The following is a 16,723-nucleotide window of genomic DNA, read 5'->3' on the forward strand; positions in this document are numbered from 1 at the left end:
CCTGGGTTCAAATGGTTCTCAGCCTCCCGAATAACTAGGGCTACAGGCATGGACCACCATGCCCAGCTAATTGTTGTATTTTTAGTAGAGACGAGGTTTCAGTATGTTGGCCAGGCTAGTTTCAAACTTCTGACCTCAGGTGATTCACCCACCTGGACCTCCCAAAGTGCTGGGATTAGAGGCATGAGCTACCGCGCCTGACCTCAGTGCTTTTATTTTCTCACAAATCTAAGACACTAAGAGTAAAAAGAGGCTAGGGACCTTGTAGGTGTAAGGGAAGAAGGTGTGCTATCAGGGTGTTTTGGAATAGGAAATTAATTGATCAGGGGCAATATGTAGAGTTTATAGTAGATTAGCTATGACTTGCATCTTGCTATGGAAGTAGAAAAGAGGAAGACAGAGACAAGGGAATTGAGGGTATTGAGTAGGGAGTGATTATCAAAATGAGCTGTCAAATTTAAGCCAGTTAAGAAGAAAATGGGTATAGCGTCAAGTGAGAGGCAGGCAGTACCAGGGCGGCAGGGCAAACAGATTACAGGTTCTTGTGTAATTGAAGAATTGTTGAACGTGGCATACCCCTAGGAGTGAGTTGGAGAGATAGAAGTGGTACTTGGAAGACATTTGAAACTGACAAAGAATGAGTTTTTAGTAATGACAAATTCTAATGAATTACCCTGATAGGAGTTGGCAGAGGTGGTGCAATGGCTTGAATGTTATGCCTTCCAAAACTCACATTGAAATTTAGTCACCAGCATGGCAGTATGAAGAGATGGAGACTTTAAGAGGTGATTGGGTCATGAGAGCTCTGCCATTATGAATGCATTAATCCATTGCTGAATCACTAATGGGTGGGTTCTCATTGGAGTGGGACTGGAGGCTTTACAAGAAGAAGAAGAGAGACCTCAGCTAGATCATTTAGCCTCTTCACCATGTGATGCTCTGTGTCACCTTGGGTCTCTGTAGAGATTCTCCACCAGCAAGAAGGCTCTCACCAGATGGGACTCCTTCAATTGGAGGCATTCGTAAGTGTAACAAACACATTCATTTTCTTTACAAATTACCAGTTTCAAATATTCTGTTATAAGCAACCGAAAATAGAGTAAGACAGATGGGATAGGGTGATATGGCTTGGCTGTGTTCCCACTCAAATCTCATCTTAAATTGTAGCTCCCATAATTCCCACATGTGGTGGGAGATAATTGAATTATGGAGGCGGGTCTTTCCCATGCTATCCTCCTGATAGTGAATAAGTGTCATGAGATCTGATGGTTTTATAAAGGAGAAGTTTCCCCTACACAAGCTGTCTTGCCTACCACCACATAAGATGTCACTTTGCTCCTCATTCGCCTTCTGCCATGATTGTGAGGCCTCCCCAGCCATGTGGCATCCATTAAACCTCTTTCCTTTATAAATTACCTGGTCTTGGGTGATGTCTTTATTAGCAGCGTGAGAACAGGCTAATACAATGGGGTATAAGTTCATCAGAATAAGGAAGTCAAGGCTGGGCATGGTGACTCATGCCTGTAATCCCAGCAATTTGGGAGGCTGAGGCAGGTGGATCACTTGAGATCAGGAGTTCAAGACCAGCCTGGCCAACATGGTGAAACCTCCTCTCTACTAAATATGCAAAAAATTAGCTGGGTGTGGTGGTGCACTCTTGTAATCCCAGCTACTTGGGAGGCTGAGGCATGAGAATCGCTTCAACCTGGGAGGTGGAGGTTGCAGTGAACCAAGACTGCGCCACTGCACTCCAGCCTCAGTGACACAGTGAGACTCCGTCTCAGAAAAAAAAAATAATAATAATAAGGAAGTCAAGGAAAGAGAGATCAGGTTACCAGAAGGAATGACTCTGTATGTTTATGTATACACTGAAATCATCAAGTGTTCTGTGATGACAGAGAATGAGAAAAAAAGGTCTCATCTGTAAGGAATAAGAGGTTACCCAGAAGTGTACAGATAATTGCAATAAGGATATGTAGTAGGTGACAGAATTTGAGGATATGAGCTTTAAATAAGTTGATAATATTTAAGAATAGGAAAGACATATGTTCTAAAAAAGGCAATAAGATAAAAACAACCATGGCACCTCCAGGTCCAGTGGGGTCTAGGGTATGTTAGAAGAAACAGCCGCTAATTTAGAGGGCTCTTGGAAGAGCAATGTCCCCAGGTGACACCTGAGTTCCAGTAGGAAAAGAAGGGAAAGGGAATAGTTACAAAGGAGATATGGGGAATTTTGTGAGTAACTGATTATGAATTCCATAGGGCAGGGTGAGGGGACTTGAGCAACTGAGGAAAGTTGAGAGCATGAATAGGGTTGGGGAACTTACATATGTTATGAGAGTCCAGACAAAAATGCTTCAAGGCCTGGAGTAAAGAGGCCTAAACAGTATGGTTGGATTATTGCCCTAATAGTCTCTATTATGGGCTGAATTATCTCTCCCTAAGATTCACATGTTGAAGCCCTAGCCTCCAGTAATTCAGAGGGACTGCACTGCAGACAGGGTCTTTAAGGAAGACATTTGGGTTAGCCCTAATCCAATCTGCAAACTGAAAAGAGGGATTTCAGAAGAAACCAAATGTTCTGACACCTTGCTCTTGGATTTCTAGCCTCCAGAACTGTGAAAAACATATATAATAATTTCTGTTATTTCAGCCATTCAGTCTGTGGTATTTTGTTATGGCAACCTTAGAAAATGAATACAGTCTTCTTGGTGAAAGTGAATAACAGTTCTAATTGCATCCTCGTTTTTGGAACTGTTCTCTTAGGTGTATTATGCTGACAAGCTAGGAAGCACTGGGGGCCAAGGAGACAGACAATTCTTTCCAGAAGTATAGTTCTGTGGATCCCCTTTCCTGTTTTGCCAAGGTCCAGTGTAATTTATTCATTTGCCTATATTGTTTTTTTAACTTACTTTTAATTTGTGATTCTTACTGATAATAAAATTGGATAACTATATTTATTTATTTATGCAACAAATATTTATTGAGTGCCTATTATGTGCCAAGCACTATTCTAGATACACGGATATTAGGGAATCAAACAGATAAACCCCTGACCTCACAGAGCTTACCTTCTAGTAAGGTAAGCTCTAACTGGGGGTTGCCTTTGTGGAATTTGATAGTTTTCAAACTGGAGTTTTCATTTCTTATGACCAAAGTCTCCCTACTCCAATCCAAGCATTTTATTGTTACCAAATTCACTTTATAAAAGTAGAAAATGTATCATGTAATATCCACCTCGAAAAAAATCAATTGATGCCTCCATATTGCCTTATAAATAAAATCCTTATTTCTCACTATGGCATTCAAGTTGTGATTTGATGCTGAATTACTTGTTTGGCATCTGCCCCAAATTAGGGATCTGTATCCATCCTGAGAAGCCTTATGCTTTCTTTTTTATTGCAAAATGGACATTTCAGGACACCAAAAGATGTAAACTTGTTACAGAAATTCACCATATGTTCATTCCCTATAAATACTCAAAAGATACTAGCTCTTCCCCGTGTTACTGTCAGTCCTTTCCTAGAAGTTGCCTACTCTGTAATGCTGAGCTCTAATTGTTTGCTCAGCTTGGGGACCTATACAGAACAGGTGTGGAGTAGGAGAAGGAAAGCCCAACTATGGGGTGGATTTCCAGGTCATCTGCTCTAGTACCTGAAAAGGGCTCCTGGTTTTCATTACTTTTTCTGCTGAAAGCAGCTAATTCTCTAAACAATAGTTGTGGCTATTATATATGTTTCCATTTTTTCTCTAGGCCAGAAATGTGGATATTTTTATGCATATCTTACTGTAAGCGCATCATATTTTTAAGCATATCTTACTTTTGGCATATCTTACTGTAACAGTCACAGTCTAGGTAGGAAACGGGAGGTGCACTGAAAGTGATTTTACTGAAAAAAACGTAATGAAGAGACTATTTACGGAGGTATTAACTGGGTTAAGAGAACTAGGGGAGGCCGGGCATGGCGGCTCATGCCTGTAATCCCAGCACTTTGGGAGGCCGAGGTGGGCAGATCACTTGAGGCCAGGAGTTCCAGACCAGCCTGGCCAACATGCCAAAACCCTGTCTCTACTAAAAATACAAAAAATTAGCCAGGCGTTGTGGTGCACACCTGTAATCCCAGCTACTCGGGAGGCTGAGGCACGAGAATCACTGAAACCTGGGAGGCAGTAGTTGCAGTGAGCCAAAAGGAACTAGGGGAAACCATTACACTCTGGGCCTGAAGGGACACTGGAAACAAATTGTTTTATTAGAGACCCATGAGAGCTGAAGCCATGCAAAAGAGGCCTCTGGACAGGCCTTGTAGTCATAGAGGGACAGGACTGTGGCCAAAATTTTGGGTTAAAGGAAAGAAGAATACTCTGATAGTTCTCTCCTCCCTTCTTTTGATTTTCTGCCAGTGCTTCCCATTGGTCAATCACAACAGGAAGCCACAGGTCAAGGGGGCCTAGTGATTTATCTGTAGGCATCCAAGGGCACGGCTTGGTAGAGAAGTAGAAACAACAGATTTGAGGAGGGAAACAGAAAATACTGCTATTATAAATATTCTCTAGACCACAGGAAGTTAAAAAAAAATTACTAGATTACAGGACAATTAAAAAATCCCCATAAATCTACCTTTCTAATGCCACTTCCTTCTTATTCCCACATTTAACTTGCTGAGTGTTATCTTTGCCTAGCACTGGGGTGGGTAAACTTTTTCTGTAAAGCATATTTTAGACTTTGAGGCTAAAGAGGCAAGGTTGAAAATATTGTGTCCTATTTATGTAGTAATTTAAAATGTAATTATTTGAACATATAAAAAACAGTCATTCAAATTCAGTGGGGTAGATTTGGCCTGTGGGCTATACTTTGCTACCCTCTGGCCTTGAAAGTCTTCTAAATTTTTGCTAGCCTAAAATCCACCTACTTTTCAACGTCAAGTTCAAATAAAACCTCCCCTACGTGGCCTCTCATACTGGGACTCTGAGCTGTGAGTGACAGAAAATCAACTATTACTAGCTTAAGCAAAACTGAGGATAAGTTGAGAGTTTGCGGGTTGTAGATCCCAGAATCTAGGAGTTGCCGAAATGCCAGCTGCTCTGGGGATATCCTGCTTTGCTACTGTGGTAACATCAGAACATGCCCTCTTCATCTCCCTTTCTCTTCTCTTTGCTTCTGTCTTCAGTTTGGCCTCATCATCTCCTAGAGGCAGATGTTTTCCACAAGAAACAGAATATATAACTCTTTATGTACCCAGGAAAGTATTCTGTTTGACCTGTCTTGGTCACCCAGCCACACTTTGATGAACCCATGTCGGTGGAGGAAGGGGGAAGAGTGATGTGGTAGTCTCGAGGTTCAGACATGGCACATGTTTGGGAGAGAAGCTCACCTCTGAGGAGTGGGGAAAGAGCCAGTTTCCCAAAAGGAGGATGCATTCTGTTGCCAGGAGATGAAACAGGAGAGGTTGTCTATTTTAGAGAGATAGAAATGTCACAATTACAGTCCAATGTGTGCAGCGCTATAACAGAGATAAGTCTGACGCCTCGTTATCACCCACAGTACCTAACATCACACTTGGTAGACACATTCATGCGATTTTGATGAATGAATGACTCAGTTCTCCCAGCTGATTGTGTACACACTCTACTCCAAACTGGCCCGGAATTTTATCAGCTGCTCTTCATTCTGTACGTTGTATTCGGGGTTTTTATGGCCATCTACCATCTCTCCTCTAATTCCGGGTGCAAAAAGAGTGCATGAGACGGAGGCAAGCATGCAGTAAACATCCTGCGAACCCGACCACAGAATGCTGACTACACCGCTCAGGGGAACGATTATGTTTTAGGTGACCCGTGTGGCCTTTTTTATGAGGCCTTTAGGATACAAAGCCCCCACCTAAAGACGCGACCCTCCCGTAGGAGGGGGGCAGGGCCCGGGGGCGGGAGCACAGCGGGGCCCCAGCCTCAGGCGGCGCGTCACTGAGCACAAAGGAGACAACAGTGAGGCGGCAGCGGGCGCTGATCTTCGCTCGCCAGCCACTCGCGATTGCGGTTACAGACCTGCAGCTCCCCCTCCCCCAGCCGGCCCGCCGGCCTTTCTGTCTCCTCTCTCCCTCCGTACTGGACGGCCCCGGTCCATTTCCGGGCTCCGGATATTTGGTATCGATTGGGGCCGGGGACGCGAAGCAGGTGGCCGCGGCGGGGCAGCTGGGCCGCCAGCCTGGTGCGTCGGGGACCGTCTCCCGCTGCTTTGGTCACCAGCCCCTGCCCGCCCGACCCGCTCCGTTCTCCGGCCCGCGAGCCCTGCCGGCCGGACTTTGCGCCGCGTCCGGCGCTGCTGCTGCGCTCGGGGCCCCGCTCGGCGCCGGCGGTGACCGGGAAGCCCGCGTTAAAGGGGCAGCCGGGACCCTGGCCCAGTATGGCTGAAGTCAGCATCGACCAGTCTAAGCTGCCTGGAGTCAAAGAAGGTAAGGGCCCCGGAGGCAGGGCGCGCGGGACCCTCCCCTCTCCCAGCCCGAGGTTGTCTCAGGTCAGGGGCGTTGCCGTTTCGGCTCCCGCGGCCCTCGCCCGGTGCCCGCCCTGCGCTGGCCTTGCCTGGACGTGAAAGGAATTGAGTTCAGGTTCTAGTGTGGGACCTTGGGCAAGTCACCGACGTTCCGAGCCTGTTTTTCCTCAAGGGGGTGGTGGTGGGGTTGGGGGCTAGCACCCCCCCCAGCGAGTGGCTGTGCCCGTGTTCTCGTGCATCGCAAAGCCTCAGTGAATGCTGAGAGCCGGGTAAATCTGACTGACTACGCTTCTTAAAAATCGAGGCCCAGCCTGGCTGGCTTGAAGGCTGGGAAGTGGAGAGGGGTTGACGTTCAGTTCCGTGTGGAGCCTTTGTTTTGAAACATGACTCTTTCCCTCCTTCTCTCCCTACTTTTCCTAGGCCGGCGTCTGGCTGGCTGACTGCCTTTCCCACCTTTCTCAAGGTTTAAAAGTTTAGTCTTGGCTGTGTTCTGCGCGGGCGGGAAGCTACTATAAGCATTTTCTTACAAACAAAACAACACACACACACACACACACACAATAGTGAGCGAGGGGAACAGGGGACTGATGACCTTGTCATTGCTTTTTATACCAGTGTCCAGGAAAGTAGAGATTAGTACTGACCTGGCTTTAGCTGACAGCAAGTAGCCTTTTGACTTCCCTTCTCTGTTTTTCCACTAGCTACCTCAGGACCTAGCGTTTTTTACTGAGATCTTAGGTGCTGGATCGCCTTATGCCTTGAGTTATCTTTGTTTGTTCTTTGGTCCTAGGAAGCACAGACGTTCCGGAGTGCAGATGCAGACCCCTAAGTTCCAAGGGCTTGCAAAATCGGCTTTTGTTGTGAATGTCATTTGTTTCGACTGAATGCTGTAGCCTGAGGTGTCTTGGAGATGTGGGATTGAAAATAGTTTTGGCTTTCTTGGAACCGCTTGTTTTATTGCCAACTTAATTTGACTCAGTTGGTCTTGTGTGTGCTCAGGCCAGCCCAAAAATCTCAGGAAAATTAGGGACTGCTTGATTGCTTTCTCAGAGTTTCAAGCACTAGGAGACTAGTGACTGGTGGTCACTGATTTTATGTAGAATTTCTGATGGGCCTAGTTCTATCTTACTGTTCCAGAAGGGTATTAAAGCTTAGGCGTGAGATTTTAGCGTTAATACTGCTACCTTTCTGTCCCTGGTATGGCTTTGATGAAGACTTAGGGCTTTCACCTGTAGAAAACAGTTTTCACTCTGCTGTCAAGACTAAGGAGGCTGAGTGATAGGAAAGGCGGATCAATACTTTTGAGAGTTCTTATCTTAGAGATTGTCTGGTTATCCTTCACTTTTGGATATGAGGGTTTTTTGTGTGCGTATATGTTGGGTTTGGCTCTAGAGACAGAGTGATCCTTGTGCAGTGTGTAGTGCATGGTGAGTAGAATGAGAATTGGAGTTCAAACAAAACCTGGTATGTATAGTATTAATCATATGGTGCTATGATTTTATCCAGTCCCCTATTCATGTGAGTGACCTGGAAAAAACATAAAACTCTTCATATACATTTATATTACCCTTAGGTCTTCTGATTTCGTACGAAGACATGAATGATGTATTCTAACATATTATTTCTCAAGGAGTTCCACAAACACCTTCCATATAAAAATGCAAGATTTTTCCATTTCCACACTCTAGAGTCTAATACATTTAAATTAGCCTTCATTTTGCATAATACGGTGTTTGGCGATCTCTTATGTAATCTGGTAAATTGGTAAGGAAATTCACTGTGGCTCTTTCATTAAGTTAGGATTAAATATTTATTAATTTTGAAGGTGGTCAGGAATTGAGATCATCACTGTCTTTGTAAACATCTGACTTTTCTGGTTCCAAGATCATCAAAGGAAATGATGTATTATACTAGGAATGTCCTACTAATGGTGGTGAAGTTTTTGATCTGAGAAGTATTCAAGTCTAATAAAGTGTATCCTTCCCTAATATAACTCTTAATTATGGCCCAGTTACTCCCTAACAGTGTCTTTATCCTAATTAAAGAGAATGAAGCTGGTGCCCCTGATAGGGTAAAACATGCGCAAACATTGAGACTGTGGTAATACTGAAACTCCAGCTTTATTTGAGAAGGGCTAGTAGTAGTAATTAATATTCTGATGCAGATTTTTAAACCCCATTCAAAAAAATCCCTGTATCTGTCTCCTCTACTTTTTAATGTAAACTTTTGGTAGGTATATATGCAGTTACAATTTATATTCAACTCGGTATCATGGGGTAGATTCCAATAGAGATTAAGAAGAATAGTGCAGTGAGTGTGTGCCGTTTTCCATTGCTGTTTAGGAGGGGATGGGGCACCCTGTGACCTTTCGTCGTGAACATTTCAATAGAGGTCGTGGGTAGCAGCTGACATTAGGGTAAGGGGATATTTAAAAATCTTCTTTCCTAGGTTGAAATCTAATGCTTGCTTACTTAGTTTTTAAGGAAGTCAAAAATATTCATCATTTGGACAGACCTTTTGAAAAAACACACACACATACACCTATGGTAGTATTTATACCTTGGTAAATCTCTTAAACTGGGAGACAAAGGGAAATGATTGAGTTCATATGTAGGTGAAAAGAATCAAGTCAACTAAGTGTCAACACGTCTTTTTTTTCTGGTTAAAAGTGTGTTTGGAACATCTGTGTACTTTTTGTAATGGAAAACACTGTTGCCAATATTCAGGAATAATACTCTTATTTCTTCTGAAACATTTCAGGTTCTAGATTTGAAATAATTTCCAGCCATTTTAAACTTCAGTAGGTCTATAACTGAAATGCAGAATGCAGTTTGTGAATGTTAGGGAAAGGAACAGGCATGTTTCAACAATATTCTGAAAGTTTCTTAGAGTTCAGAGCTGAAAGCATATTTTTCTAAAAAACACTTTTAATCAGTTGACAAACTTATATTTTTCAGGGGGTCAGTTTTAGCTTCTTCATTGAATTTTTCTTTTCTGAACCAGCAATCAAGACTCCCTACTTCCTTTTGCTCTCCAAGTTCCGTATCGGTAAATGAATTGTCCACTTGCTGTAATTTTGCCATTTAGCCCTCTCTAACCAAGATGTTGATCGAGGCCTTTCTAGACATTTTGGCGTTTCATCAACTTCTTTGCAATTTCTTAAGCATTAGAGCTTTACCGCTTTTAGCCATGCAGTGCATGCTTTCAACCTCTCCTATTTTCTCCAAGTGTTAATCTTTATTTTTCTTTCCTTAGAGCAGTTCTCTCAGTCTCGTTTTTTATGTTCAATTCTTATATTCTTTAGGTGGAAAGTTCCACTGTCTCAAAGTTGGTGAACTCTGTGTGTATTGGTGTGCATATGTGTGCTTAACATCTGAAATCAGTTTACCTAGGAGTGACTTACTTCTTGAAGTACAGGTAGCTAGCTATTCTGGGAGCAAATCCTTTTTCTTTAGTGAAAGATACAATTTAATACATTTTTAGAAATGTCTGTAAAAGGAAACATACCTAGAAAGCACTGATTTATTTTAGGTTCAGGACACTCCAGTGGCATAATGTGGTAAATTAAGTTAATGGCATACATCCAGACCTTCAAGGGGGAAAGATATAAAATTATGTCTGGTACAATCAGTTAATCCCGTAGTCTAAGAAATTTAGAGCTTATCACATGCACACTAGGCATCTAAACAGATGGCGGTGTCCATGAGATGTGCATATATCTGGCTACACGACAAACCCACTTTCCCTGTTTTTCAAAATTCCATAACAGTTTTTGTTTTGGTTGTTGCTTTTTAATGAGACCCTGGCTGGATCTCTTTGAGCTAGGAGGTTTATGTCTTAGTTATATTGCTTTACCCTCATTTGGATGAATGTCTTTTATGTAGTCAGCAACTATTCAGTAAATATTTGCATGTGTGAATAAATGAATGAGTGAATGAATGAATACATTATTATTCTCTGTTGGTTTAGGAATCTTATCTCTGGCATAATAATTTTGTATTCTTTTTCAGAGTATAAGCTTTTAAAAGGCAGAGATAATACCTTTTAAACCGTGTGTATCACTTATTTATACCAGCATTAAATTGATAAAAACTTGGAATTTTTTTCTAATTTTTTTATAGGTGTGTCTTGTAAATAGAATTCATTCAACATAGATATGTATTACATAGAAAAATTAAAGAAAGTAATTTGTTGCTTTCTCTTCTGACTTTGGAGATAATCATTAAGAATAGAATTTTAGTAAAATTTTCTAAATGCTATTTTGTGTTTTTGATTTTTACTTGAGTAGTAATAGGTTTAACTTTTTGTTCTAAGTACAAGCAATATCACTCAATTTGGGAGCAGGAAGGAATCTTAGATAATTTGCATATCTGCTGTGTGCCGCATGTTGTGTTGAGGGTATTTCCACAATAAAAAAAAATTTTCCGTGGTACATGAACATGATCTTTGCTGTGGTATAGAATGCATGGAGTTGTTGAAAGAACTCTCTGAATTCATATGTGCACCAAAAATGGCTTTCACAAAAGGGAAGAAAATAGTGTATTGCCATATGTAGACTTGGAATACTTTTTTGAATGAACAAGGGAATTTTCAAATGGATGTAACTGTTAATTTGTAAAATATATATATTTTTAAACGAACAGGTACTTAACGGACGACTCACACGTGGGAAACCATAGTTAATTGGTACTTTAAAAAGAGATTTCAGAGTAGAAAGCACTAAAAACCACTGTTGTAGGCCAACTTCCTTATTTTCTACTTGAAATTCCGAGGGTCAGGGAGGGCAAGTGAGTTGTGTTAAACCACCGAGGCTAAGTAGCTAGGAATTGGCACATTGGGGCCTAGAATTAGAAAAGTTTAGAATTGTGAGTAGTTGCTTACACAGCTTATTCTACCCTCCATTTCTTTTTACCTACCTTCTCTTTTCCTTTTCCTCCTTCCATCTCTTCCCCTTCTTTCTTTTAAATTGTTCTGTAGATGCATAAGATTCATTTCTGATGTGTTTCATTTATGTGATATGCCATATGTTTAAGACAGTAGAATGAAAATAATAAAGCTTTTTCTGAGGATAGTTATTTTAAGGGTAATGTATCATATGGATGCTGAGTTAACATAGGTTTAATTAAAATTTTTTACAATTTTTATTTTTGATTCAGCAAATGAATTACTGAGTGAACTATAGGAAGTCACACTCTTGCCTCGCTGTTTTTTCTACCTGAAAAATCTTGCAAAAATGCGTGTCTTCTCTGGTATGTTCATTCTAAAGAGGCTAATATTTGAAGGTAGAAACTCTAAAATTAAACGTATTGGAGAAATAAAGTCATAGGCCATGGTCTTTCCTCAGCCCTTGTTAGGGACATAACAGTTTTTATTGAGATAAATGAATTTTTCCTCATGTGATTTTCATTCATAAAGAAAACAGTTATGGAGACCACTAAACTTAAGTAAATGCTGCTTGAAATCCCAGTTCTCCAAGGTACAGAAGCATATTTAGAAATGAATCGCTTTGATCCATAGAGGAGAAAACAAACATTAAAACAACTATATTTGCTGTTTCAGAGGTAGCCACTGGAAGTGCCATTGGATTAATGTTTTTAACTGGTGACTCGTTTAAAGGTGTCCTGTGCTTCAAAAATGTAAAATTAGGATAACCTAGATCTTAGATAAGACCTACAAAGGATAATTAGTTTTTATATTTAGAAGGACTTTGGGGATTACTTAGATGTTTGAATCTAGAATGTTCCAGGTGTTTGAATTTAAAAACCAGCACAAGAGTTCTCAGATATTACTTTTAAAAGGACTGTTAAGCACAAAACAATCATTATTTCCTTCTGTCATCATTTTGTTAAAAAAGCGTACACACATACATTAAGTGTGTGTGCATAGGATAGTTTTTAGCCTACATTGAGAAAAAGGAAAAAAAACAAAGCAGTGAAGACTTTCTAATAAACCAGAACCAGTGTATTACCGGTCTTGTTTATTTATCAGTGGTTCTTTCCTTTTTCTTTGTCGTTTTAGTCAAGTTCAGCGAATAATTTACATACAATAAAAATTCCTTCTTTTTTAGTGTGTAGTTCTGAGTTTTGACAAATGTGTAGTCTTGGAACCACCGCAACAATCAAGATACAGAACTGTTCCTAACCCCCCAAACTTCTCAACCCCCGTTTCATGCCCCCACCAGCCACTGATTTGTTTTCTGCCCTTGTAGTTTTGCCTTGTCAAACATGTTATATAAATAAGATCATGTAGTAAGTAGTTTTTTGAGTCTCCTCAAACATACTGTTTATCCATTCACTAATTGAAGAACATATGAGTTTTCAGTTTTGGTGGGTGTCAGTAAAGTCACTCTAAACATTTGTATACAAGTTTTTTGGTTTTTTTTTTTTTTTTTTTTTTTAAATGTGTGTGTGTATTTGAACGTAAGTTTTTGTTTCCCTTGAATGGACTTTCTGGGTTATACGGCGAGTGCATGTTAAAATTGCCAAACTGTTTTTCAAAATGGCTGTACCATTTTGCATTCCCACCAGCAATGTATGTGAGCTCCAGTTCTGCATCCTTGCTGGCATTTGATATTTTCAGGGCCCGTTTAATTTTTTTAAGTTTAACCATTTTAACAAGTGTGTCATGATATCTTATTGTGGATTTAATTTGTATTTCCCTAATGACTCATGATGTTGTGCCTTTTTTGTTGTGCTGATTTTCTATTCTTATATTGTTTGTTGAAGTGTTTGTTTTAAATTTTAGCTCATTTTAAAATAGACTATTTTCTTATTATTGAATTTGGAGGTTCTTTACATATTCTGGATACAGTTCTTACTAGATACAGTTTGCCCATGTCCATGCTTTTAAAAACCTTAGTTCAATATCAGAATGATATGGGGATCTAAACACCTTCCTAGCCCTACTTGATATTAGCTAGATCTCTTAGAGATGGTTTCAGGAATCTGTAGTTTTTATATACAGACTATGTACTCAGACTTATGCAATTCCATTCGGAAAATACAGAATGAGTATACTGTGGCCACCCCAAGATAGGGATCTTCTCTTAATTTCTTAAGTTTTTGCAGTGACAGCTCATTTGTCTGATAAAGAATGAGCAGTAATCCTCTCTAGTAATTGAAATCTGTTGCAGGGACCTGCAAACTACTGCCACTTGTTTTGTATAGCAAGGTAGCTCAGGATGGGTTTTACTTTTTTAATGATTCAAAAAAATAATGTTTTGTGATGTGAAAATTATATGCAATTCGAATTTCAGTGTCTGTAAGTAAAGTTTTATTGGAACGTAGCCATACTCATTCATTTACATATTGTCTTTGTCTGCTTACATACTATAGAAGCAGAGATGAGTAGTTGTAGCAGAGACCATGTGATTGGCAAAGCTCATATTTTTCGCGACCTGATACTAGACAGAAAAAAAAAAGATTTGTTTTGGAGCCATTTTCAATGAAACTTTCAAAAAACTTTGTTATTTAACCTTTTTTGGACAGTTCAGTTATCGGTATAAACACTGTTTATCATAACTTTGCTTTAATATAATGATGCCCTTGGGAATTATTGTTGATTGAACTCTTATGACAGCCTATTTAATTTTTGAAGTGACTTTAAAAAGTACAGACTTAAATCATTTTTCTTTCTCTTTTTTTTTTTTTTTTAAGATGGTGTCTAGCTCTGTTGCCCAGGCTTGAGCGATTCTCCTGCCTCAGCCTCCCGAGTAGCTGGGATTATAGTTGCCCGCCACTACGCACAGCTAATTTTTGTATTTTTAGTAGAGACAGGGTTTCACTGTGTTGGCCAGGCTGGTCTCAAACTCCTGACCTCGTGATCCGCCCATCTTGGCCTCCCAAAGTGCTGGGATTACAAGCATTAGCCACTGCGCCCAGCCTCTTTTTTTAAGAAGAAAAAAAATTACACTCCGGTAAATTTCTGGGGACTTTCAAAATCAAATGTAGGTAGAAATCTTATGTAAAGTAAGAGTATCCCATATGCCAGCTCTGAGTAAGGGTCTGTGGGGCTTTCAGAAGTTCATGAGTATCCAACAGATTTAACCACCTTAAAATGTTTGCTTATGTTTTTTTTTTTAGCTTATATTATTGGCCCTGTTTAAAACTTATTACAGATATTTGTGTGAATGAAGTATCATTTCATCTTTTTAGAAACTTGTATCAGAGGTACCTAGGCTAATTTATCACAAATTTTTCGTCTTGCCTGATGAGCGTTTCCAGTCCTGATACAGCTCCTCAGTGACCAAATACCAGGGGAGTCTCCCCTGGACTTTTTTGGCTTTTGTTTTTCCAGTGAGTCATAAAGGCTTAGTCATTTTCCATTAACTTTAGGAGTTTTAACTGCATATAGTAAAACTATGAATGACTTATAAGGATATCTTTCCCTCTTCCCCGCTTCCCCATCAGCAACAAATTCTGTTTTGTTTATTGACTATGGAGGAGTCCATGATTGACTTTAAGTATTATATTCACTAATTTTTGAGTAGCATCTTCCCACCAAATAATTTGAAAATATTAGGTTTTTCTTTTATATTATGAAGGTCTGTGTAAATATCTAATATAAGAGTTGACAAATACTGTGAAAGACTCTGTCTAGATGGGAGTCCTGACGTAGAAGAAAGAGAAAGATAGGGGCTCACTTAATGGTCCGCGTTCTTCCCATCTGTACATCTTGAGTTTGCCTTAATATCTGGGCCAGTAGCTCTTTTGGAAAGGGCTATTCACTCTTAATGTCTGCATTTATAGATCACTTTCTGGCTTTTCCTAGAAAATATTTTCAATTCTGTCAGTGATTGTTGGATTGTAAGTTGACATGTTTGCTTCTGTTGTTTTCCCAGCATTCTCTGGTCAGACCTCATTATTTCAAATTGGTCTTTGGTGGATCCACAAATCATTCCTTCTTTTTATAGTTTCCCCATTGAAGCTCCATAGAGCTAATCTTTGAAAGATCATTTTACTTTTACTTTTTGTTGTATGAGTTGTTCCAGCTCTCAAATTTCTATAGGAAGTTGATTGGTGTTGTGATTGACAACACCTGAAGTCAGAGTGGTCTCCTTTGGAGGCAACAGTCTTACTTGTTTAAGGATTAATTTTAGTTATATAAGATGCTGGTAATTTTTGTACACGTTCCAGTAAAGTGACATTGTCATTTTCTTGCTGTTACTAGAGTATTCAGTTAGTTTCTTAGATAGTATTGGGTTCCATCAGAATTTTTATGTGTGCTATTTTCTCTTTTAAATTTATTTTTAGATAAAGGGGGGAAGGCTCTTACACAGTTTAAACAAGTCAAACATAGCCTGTATTTTTAAAATTCTTGATATAAGGGGAGACAGTTGTGAAGAATCTGAAAGTTTTGGGTTGGAAACAATGAATGTGCAGATTGCAAACTTGTGGTTTATACTGAAAAGAGGAGAGAGCATGAGCAAAAGAATGAGCTGAAGCCTTTTTGCTTTGGGGATGATATGTTCAATTTGTACTTATTTTAGAATGGTCTCTTTCAGGTTCATATGGTGTATTAGAAGTTAACACTGGTTAAAAATATGCAGTGCTACGAAAAATGTATCCTTCAAGGGAGTTATGATATAAAATTGTCTAAACCATCTAAATAATTTTGACTCTATATAAAACAGGTGAGGCAAGTGATTCCTTTATAGCAGAAAAGGATTTGGACAGAATCTTGTCTTCCTGTTCCTAGATACAGGCTGCCCCTGATTTCCTTTCATTTCCTCTGCAGAGGGTATTACATGATAACCAAGCAAACTGTAGGTTGTACTGAAGCCATTTTCAGTAGCAATCATAGAGAAATCTAGGGCATTTAGAACACGTTTCAGATGAACATAAAAAATTTGGTGATCTTCAAGAAGCCTTCTGAATATGCAAAGTGTTGACTTTCCCAGGCTGTACTCTGATCATCTGGTCCCAAGAAAACCTTTTAGTAAATGTTGCAGTCCACATTTGTATTCACTGGACGGTTAGTGACTGATAACATGATCTCCTTTTACTCTGATACTGAAGGCTCTGTGAGAACTATTAGTTGAAACAGGAAAAGCTCACCTTTTTAAAAGGCAGCAGGTTGAACAAAAGGTTAAAATGTACTTGTGGTTAAAGATACTATACAGTTGGATGTAAGCAGATTGTTGTTATCTTGGATGCTAGAAATAGTGAAATCAACAGCAGCAATAAAGAAAGCAATATTTGGTGTAGGTGAAAGTTAGCATGGCAATTACCCTAGATG

General features: G+C 39.9%; 1 protein-coding gene across 3 annotated transcripts in view; it reads left to right on the forward strand.

Annotated features, from left to right (window-relative positions):
- The first annotated feature begins 5,786 nt into the window (after positions 1-5,786).
- The window catches only part of CCDC50 (coiled-coil domain containing 50), a 62,956-nt gene continuing 52,019 nt past the window's right edge, over positions 5,787-16,723 (forward strand). The window contains exon 1 of one of the 3 annotated variants that reach the window (XM_054479928.2): positions 5,787-6,449. In XM_054479928.2, coding sequence (XP_054335903.1) covers positions 6,401-6,449 — 49 coding nt within the window. In that variant the 5' untranslated portion in view covers positions 5,787-6,400. The remainder of the gene's footprint in view (positions 6,450-16,723) is intronic. The other 2 variants (XM_054479926.2, XM_054479927.2) reach the window with 2 other exon arrangements.

The sequence above is a fragment of the Pongo pygmaeus genome, chromosome 2 (genome assembly GCF_028885625.2).
Source record: "Pongo pygmaeus isolate AG05252 chromosome 2, NHGRI_mPonPyg2-v2.0_pri, whole genome shotgun sequence".
NCBI lineage: Eukaryota > Metazoa > Chordata > Mammalia > Primates > Hominidae > Pongo > Pongo pygmaeus.